The 8,686-nt window shown below is 46.7% G+C and overlaps 1 protein-coding gene across 1 annotated transcript in view; it reads left to right on the top strand.

Moving 5' to 3' along the window:
• The window catches only part of Crx (cone-rod homeobox), a 10,316-nt gene extending 6,276 nt beyond the window's left edge, over window positions 1-4,040 (top strand). The window contains exons 2-4 of the mRNA XM_021219860.1: window positions 170-304; window positions 2,351-2,502; window positions 3,393-4,040. Coding sequence (XP_021075519.1) covers window positions 170-304; window positions 2,351-2,502; window positions 3,393-4,040 — 935 coding nt within the window. The remainder of the gene's footprint in view (window positions 1-169; window positions 305-2,350; window positions 2,503-3,392) is intronic.
• The last annotated feature ends 4,646 nt before the right edge of the window (window positions 4,041-8,686 follow it).

Below are 8,686 nucleotides of genomic sequence, written 5' to 3'. Positions count from 1 at the left end.
GAGAGAGAGAGAGAGAGAGAGAGAGAGAGAGAGAGAGAGAGAGAGAGATTTTGATGGGCAAGATTAGATTGGTTGGATCCCAAAGAAGACCTGAAGCAGGATGTGAGTCTCAGTTTGTAAATGCCCAGGCATTGGGCGGAGTAGTCTGTTGGACACCCTGTTCTCTTGTAGGTGCCCTCATCTGGGCCCCAGTCTCTGAAGATCATGATGGCATATATGAACCCGGGGCCTCACTATTCGGTCAATGCCTTGGCTCTGAGTGGTCCCAGTGTGGACCTGATGCACCAGGCTGTCCCATACTCAAGTAAGTGTGCTCTTTTCACCTCTAGTCTGCCTTTTAAGAACCTCTGAGGTTCATTGGCCTCAGGAAAAAAAGCATTCATGGGGTGGGGGGTCAGTAGGACCTTGTACCAGCTCTATGTCCATTTACAAAGGAGTTTGGCATTCCAGGGACTTTTACATGTTCCCCAGGAATTCAGAGGAGTATATAGTCATGACATTGACTCCCTCTGGAGGGAGAGGAGGGGAAGGGAACTGGTCTGGAAGCAGAATCAATAGGATTTCCATCTGTCTGTAAAGTTTTTTTCTTTTCTTTTTCTCTTGGAGTAGAGGTTTTTGGGTTGGAATCCAGGGCCTGGTGGCTTCTGGGTAGGCACATTAGCATGGAACTATACCCCATCATAACTGCAGGATTCTAGGCAGGGGCTCTACCCCTGAGCCACGCCCCCAGCCCCATCATAACTGCAGGATTCTAGGCAGGGGCTCTACCACTGAGCCACGCCCCCAGCCCCTCACTGGGGGATTTCTAGGCAGGGGCTCTACCACTGAGCCACGCCCCAAGCCCCTCACTGGGGGATTCTAGGCAGGGGCTCTACCACTGAGCCATGCCCCCAGCCCCTCACTGGGGGATTCTAGGCAGGGGCTCTACCGCTGAGCCACGCCCCCAGCCCCTCACTCTGTAACTGACCATGTCCCAGACTCTTGACTCTAGGCTCTAGAGTGCTGAGATTGAAGTCCTTCACCATCATATTCTACTATGATACACTATTATTTAACATCTCTCTCTCATTTCTTGTCTTTCTCTCCTTCCCTTCCTTCCCTTTCTCTTTCTCTCATTTTCTTTTCCTTCCCTCCCTCCCTCCCCTCCGTCCTTCCCTCCCTCCCCTCCCTCCTTCCCTCCCTCCCTTCCTTCTTTTCTTCCAACAGGCTCTCACCTCCCTCCCTCCCTCCCTCCCTCCCTCCCTCCCTCCCTCCCTCCCCTCCCTCCTTCCTTCCTTCCTTCCCTCCTTTCTTTCTTCCTTCCTTCCTTCCTTCCTTTCTTCCTTTCCTCCCTCTCCCTCCCTCCCTTCCTTCTTTCCTTCCAACAGGCTCTCACTATGTAGCCCTGGCCTGGAACTCACCATGTAGACCAGGTTTCTTTACAAATCCTCAGAGTTCTGCCTGTCTCTGCCTCCCGAGTGCTGGAATTAAAGGCAGGAGCCACCTGATCTAGCCTTTCTCTTTCCTTGAAGGACAAATAAAACACTATTTACGTTTGCATGAAGGGTAGGGAGCAGGGGGCATGCTTGCTATGACTCCCTTGCAGAGGTCTAAGGACAACTTTTGGGAGTTGTTTTTTTCCCTTCTACCATTGGATCCCAGGGATTGAATTTAGGTCCTCCGGCTTGCCCACAAGCGCCCATGCAGGTTGCACTGTCTTGTTAGACCCTCTTGTTGTCTGCCCTTTTCTTTTACATTAAGTTGAACCATAGAGGTTTACCACTTTTATAAGCAGAAGTCATGGTTATTGACAACGTCATGTTTCAACAAAATATATCTTTGAGCATAAAGTTTCAAGAGAGGAGTCTGGTGCAGTGACCCTTGCCTGTGGTCCCAGAGATTTGGGAGGCTGAGGTAGGGGGATCTGTTGAGTTCATGATTTCAGGGCCAGTCTGGGCTATGTAGTGAAACCCTGTTGTAATGAAAGAGAGGGGGAGGGATAAAAGGAAGGGGAAGAGAAAAGGGGCGATAGGAGAGAGAGAAGAAGGAAGAAAGGAGGAAGGGGAGGGAGAGGAGGAAAAGGAAGAGAAGGAAGGGAAGAAAGGGGTAGGAATGAAACAAGGACAAAATGGAGGGGCAAATTCTTGCAGGGCTAAAACCAGTTCCTGCTGGTGAATGAATGACTGGAACGCATCTCTCAATTCCTCTGGGGACTGAGCAGCCACTAGAAGGCCAGGGAATCAATCAAAGCTCCTTGTTTAGGCAGATGGATGTGCAGAAAGGTCTTTGGGACAGGTACTCCTCTGTACCTCATGGCCTCTGGCAAGCAGACCTAGCTAACCTGAGGGTTCTTTAATTTGCCCCCACTTAGGTGCCCCTAGGAAGCAGCGGCGGGAGCGGACCACGTTCACCAGGAGCCAGCTGGAGGAGCTGGAGGCCCTGTTCGCCAAGACCCAGTACCCGGATGTGTATGCACGTGAGGAGGTTGCTCTCAAGATCAATCTGCCTGAGTCCAGGGTCCAGGTAGGATGGTCTGCTCCCTGGATCCCTCAGACCCTTACTGTAACTTTCTGTGGGACCATGTCAGATCCAGAGTGGATGAAAGAGAGAAGTCAAGTGTAGCAGCCATAGTTATGAAGTGGTCTAAGTGCCCCTCACGTTCCATGTCACTCTTTTTATATGATGCCTTGTGTATGCCAGGCATATGCTCTACCACTAAGCTACATCCCTAGCTTTGGTATTATTGTATCTATATGTAAAATTGCATGCATGTGCATACTATGAATTTGGCTGATGGGTATATGCATATATGTACTTATGCATAGACACATGATTGCATGTATGATATGTGAATATAATGCATGTATGATTACACATAATCATGAGTAGGAACATGTTAATATAATGTGTTCATATGTGCATGACTGTATATATGATATGTGAGTATAATGCATGCATTCATAAGCAGGAACAAGTAAATATAATATGTTCATATGTGTATGATTGCATGTATATATGTGAGGACAATACACAATTGCATACATATTCATGGGATCAGGTGGGTGGATGAATTCATGTATGTGTATGTGTGTGTGACTGCATACATATTATGTGAGAATAATGTATGATTGTATGTATGCATGCACACATCAATCAGGTAGGTAGGTGATACATGATGACTGGTATATGCATGTATGTATGATTACCTTCATGTATGATATGTGTATGATCAGTGCATGTAGGTTCCTGTGTGCATGTGTACATGCATGATTGGACAGGTACACAGATCATGGACAGGGCTGGCCTATCATGGATGCAGAGTGGTGACGTGTGGCTCTTACCATCAGCTTTGTCTTCTCTTGGCATGTGAGTTCACCCCTCCCCCTACCTCCATATTTCCTCTCTCTATCTAGGTCTGGTTCAAGAATCGCAGGGCGAAATGCAGACAGCAACGACAGCAGCAGAAACAGCCACAGCAGCCCCAGGGGGCACAGACCAAGGCTCGTCCTGCGAAGAGGAAGGCAGGCACATCCCCGAGACCCTCTACAGATGTTTGTACAGATCCTTTGGGCATCTCAGATTCTTACAGCCCTTCTCTGCCTGGCCCCTCAGGTTCACCTACCACAGCAGTGGCCACCGTGTCCATTTGGAGTCCAGCCTCAGAGTCTCCTTTGCCTGAGGCCCAGAGGGCTGGCCTAGTGGCCTCCGGGCCTTCTCTCACTTCAGCCCCTTATGCCATGACCTATGCCCCAGCCTCTGCTTTCTGTTCTTCCCCTTCAGCTTATGCATCTCCAAGTTCCTATTTCAGTGGGCTGGATCCCTATCTTTCGCCCATGGTGCCCCAACTTGGGGGTCCGGCTCTCAGCCCCCTCTCAGGCCCCTCTGTGGGGCCATCCCTGGCCCAGTCCCCCACCTCCTTGTCAGGCCAGAGCTATAGCACATACAGCCCCGTGGACAGCCTGGAATTCAAGGACCCCACAGGCACCTGGAAATTCACCTACAATCCCATGGACCCTCTGGACTACAAAGATCAGAGTGCCTGGAAGTTTCAGATCTTGTAGAAGAGGTTTCAACCCCCCCCCCCCTTCCAGCAGAATCACCTTCTCTGGACTCCAGCTGTCTCCTTCAGCTTAGATTCCAGAAGAGTAGCTCTCAGCAAGCAACAGCAAGTAGCAATCCTGCCAAAGGCTGTGAACAATTCAGCCTCAGGTGTTTCCTACCCTCAGCTCCTTTAGAGAGCTTAGCCCCTATACAGCATACCCCAAGCAATGAAAATGGTTCCCTCTTCTCTCAAGACAGCCCAGCAGCAATCAGTAGATGTCATGACTGATGTACATATCTGATGCTTTCCCCAATCTTCAGTAAAGGTGCTGAGAACTTGCTCTGGAGAAAAAGGAAATCTGTCTTGCAAATAACTTGGAGAATGTTTGGCTTAGAACTTCCAGTGCCCTAAGCCAGGTGTGGTGACTCAATGTTCATAATCCCAGCATGGAAGAACATGAGGCAGGAGGATTGCTGGGAACTTGAGGCCAGCCTGGACTACAAAGTGAGACCTCCAAATTCATTTGGAAAACTTATACAGTTAAAGTTAATAAACATCAGGTTTACATGGTAGGTTTAGGGGATTGTTCATTTGAACATGTATATATGATTTAAATGTGTATATGACTTATGTGTCTGTATGTATGTTATAGGCATGACCACCAAACAGAGCTGGGATGCTGTGGCTTGTATAAAAACAAAATGCAAAAGAAGCTTGATGTGAATATTGGGGAGGATTTGAAAGATAGAATGTTCTAGAGCCCAAGGTGCCCCAGTCAGAGGTCCCTAGAGTCAGATTAAGGGGGCACAAATGATGAAGTCTTCCAGATGCCTATAGGAGTTGAATCTCAAGAGACTGGAAGTCCTATTCGTGGGTACACCTCGGTAAAGGACTTTTAGACATCCATAGAGTATGTCCAATGTCCTAGTCAGGGTTTCTATTCCTGCACAAACATCATGACCAAGAAGCAAGTTGGGGAGGAAAGGGTTCATTTAGCTTACACTTTTTACATTGCTGATCATCACCAAAGGAAGGCAGAACTGGAACTCAAGCAGGTCAGGAAGCAGGAGCTGATGTAGAGGCCATGGAGGGATGTTACTTATTGACTTGCTTCCCCTGGCTTGCTCAGTTTGCTTACAGAACCCAAGACTACCAGCCCAGGGATGGTACCACCCACAAGGGGCCCTCCCTACTTGATCACTAATTGAGAAAATGCTTTATAGCTGGATCTCATGGAGGCATTTTCTCAAGTGAAATTCTTTTCTCTGTGATAACTCTAGCTTGTGTTATCAAAACCAGCCAGTATACCCAATATTCTTTTTAAAAAAGATTTATTTTATTTATATGAGTACACATTAGCTGTCTCCAGACATACCAGGAAAGGGCAATGGATCCCATTACAGATGGTTGTGAGCCACCATGTGGTTACTGGAAATTGAACCTAGGACTTCTGGAAGAGCAGTCAATGCTCTTAATTGCTGAGTCATCTCTCCAGCCCATGGACAATATTCTATTTCATAAGCCAGGAGTGATGGCACATGCTTGTGATTTCAACACGAGGGAGGGAGAGGCAGAAGGACTATGAGTTCAAGGTCATCCTAGGCTACAAGCAAGTTTGAGGCCAGCTTGGGCTACATAAAACCCTGTTGCACTCCCCACCCCTACAAATCCTTCTTTCCAAGCCACAAGGCTGATAAGGCAAGTGGACATAGAATGACGAGGTCAGGAGTCCCCTGTTCAATGTAAGCTTCTCTGTCCTCTCCTTTCCTACTTACTAACCTCTCAGGTCTCTCTTCCCTGGCTACCCAGAGTGAAACTGATTAAAAATGTTGAACCCCACTTAAATCTGGGTGGTTTTTTCCTCTTTGTTTCTGTGTGATTTTTGGGGGGGAGATGAGAGGCAAACTTGGTTAGGTAGAAAGAAATTAAGATTTGCTTTGTCCTTTCTGCCCATAGTGGGCTCCTGAATATTTTCTGTTTGGCAATGCTTTTCTCCATATTTTCTGAAAGTCAACTAAGGGGGAACACAGGACCAGGGCAGGTAGAGAAGGTCTGGGATCCCAGCACTTGGAAGCTGAGGAGGAGGATCTCAAGTTTAAGATCTGCCTAGGAAACTTAATCACAGATAAATTTTTTTTAAGAGCATAAAATTTATTTTTTCTTTCTTTTATATATTTTTTATTAGATATTTTCTTCATTTACATTTCAAATTCTATCCCTATATATATAAAGTCCCCTATACCCTCCCCCTGCCCTGCTCCCTAACCCACCCACTCCCACTTCCTGGTCCTGGCATTCCCCTGTGCTGGGGCATATGATCATTGCAAGACCAAGGGCCTCTCCTCCCATTGATGGCTGACTAGGCCATCCTCTGCTACATATTCAGCTGGAGACACAATTCTGGGGGATACTGGTTAGTTCATCTTGTTGATCCTCCTATAGGGCTGATGACCCCTTTAGCTCCTTGGGTACTTTCTCTAGCTCCTCCATTGGGGGCCCTGTGTTCCATCCTATAGATGACTGTGAGCATCCACTTCTGTATTTGCCAGGCACTGGGATAGCCTCACAAGAGGCCGCTACATCAGGGTCTTGTCAGCAAAATCTTGCTGGCATGTGCAATAGTGTCTGGGTTTGGTGGTTGACTCCCCCACTCAAGGATCCATCCCATACACAGATACATTTTAAAAGAGACTGTCAGTGTAGGTCAGGATACAACACCTACCTAAAATCCCCCAGTGAGGGGCTGGGGGTGTGGCTCAGTGGTAGTGCCCTGCCTAGAATCCTCCAGTGAGGGGCTGGGGGTGTGGCTCAGTGGTAGTGCCCTGCCTAGAATCCTCCAGTGAGAGGCTGGGGATGTGGTTCAGTGGTATAGTACTTGTCTAGAATTTTGGAGACCCTAGGTTCAGTTCCTCATAGAACAAATATAATTCAATTCTAACTGTAGGCGTCATCACAGCAATGCTCCTCATAGACATTATTATAGGTGAGGAAACTGCAAGGGATCGAAAGTCACTTTATCCATCATGTCCTACATCTGGTAGAACTTCTTATTGGTCCCACCAATAAAAAGAAATTTATGTGTATGGGTATTTTTGTCTGCATATATGATTGTGTACCGTGTGAAGGCAGTGCCTTTGGAGACTCAATTCTCTGGGACAGGAGTTACAGTTACAGAGGAGTGTAAGTGGGTATGTGCATACTGGGAATCACACTTGGGTCATCTGGAACAGCAACCAATTCTCTTAACCACTGAGCCATCTTCCCACCTCCCAAGCCCCCTTCTTTTAAAGGCAAGGTCTTGCTACATATGTATGGTTGGCCTCAAACTCATAGCAATCTGACTCCCATCTGCTGGGATTACAGATAGGCGCTTGTTCTTCTGTACTTTCTGGCCATCTCCCTTCCATTATTTGCATTTTGTCCTCACCCCTGTAGCTGTCTGTCCCTCTTATTGTTTTCCCTTTCCACTCCAGGCATTCTGTTTCCTGTGTCCCTGGACAGGACTAATTTAGTAAATGCTCCAATCCTCTTAGGACAACAGTCCAGCCTCAGCAGAAAGGCAGGGGAATTATGGAGGATTAGGCTCAGCCTCAGGATTTGTGGGGGAGGGGACTCTGTGGGGACAGCCATTTTCTTTTTAAACTATATGACATCTGTTCATCCCATCAGTTCCACATGAGCACAGCTCTATTTGTGTGCATCATAATGATACAGCCAGCGGCTTACTGCTTATTTGTGTGCATTATTTGTGTTGGTGTGTACGTGTCCTGGTACTTGCACATGCAGAGGTCAGAGAAAGACATGGGATGCCTTCTTCTTTCATTCTGCCTACCCCCTTTTCCTCTCTTAGATTTATTTATTGTATTTAATGTGATTGAGTGTTTTGCCTGCATGTAGATATGTACACCATATGTGTTTAATGCCCTCAGAGGCTAGATCAGGCCCAGAAAAAAAATAAATTACACTGATGTGTGTGTGTGTGTGTGTGTGTGTGTGTGAGAGAGAGAGAGAGAGAGAGAGAGAGAGAGAGAGAGAGAGAGAGAGAGAGAGAGAGAGAGAGAACACACAGTGAGTGTGGAGGTTAGAATACAACTTTAGGGAGTTGCTTCTTTCTTCGTGTCATGATGGAGTGGTTGGTTGTCAGGCTTGACAGGAAGCAATTTTTACCCATGAAGCCATCTTGTCAGCCTGCAAAGAATCATGGCCCAATATTATCTAGATTAGAGAGGTCACCAGTGACCTGGAAAATATGACTGGAACTAACTTTACAGCACATACAGGTCATAACTAAGGCCATTCTACCCTGAATGCAACATATCTTGTCTGATTCTTTGAAGCTAAGCAGTTAGTAATTAGTATTTGGGAAGGAGAACACACAGGTCTGACCAGTTTGGATTCTAGAGGGGGCTTAGATGAGAATCCCATTTCCTGAGAGCATCTTGCTCAGACCAGAGCCACATTCACTAATCCTTAAAAGGGTTGATTTATTTTGCCTGACATGGTGGGCACACCTTTAATCCCAGCACTTGGGAGGCAGGTGGATCTCTATGAGTTCAATTCCAGTATGGTCTACATATGAAGTTTCAAGACAGCCAGAGCTTTTTAAAATTTTAATTAATTAATTAATTAATTTTATTTTTTTAAAGATTTATTTATTATTATATG

Source organism: Mus pahari, chromosome 19, assembly GCF_900095145.1.
Source record: "Mus pahari chromosome 19, PAHARI_EIJ_v1.1, whole genome shotgun sequence".
NCBI classification, from domain to species: Eukaryota; Metazoa; Chordata; class Mammalia; order Rodentia; family Muridae; genus Mus; species Mus pahari.
The sequence above is the reverse complement of the archived record's forward strand: the minus strand, read 5'-3'. Positions and strand labels throughout refer to the sequence as shown.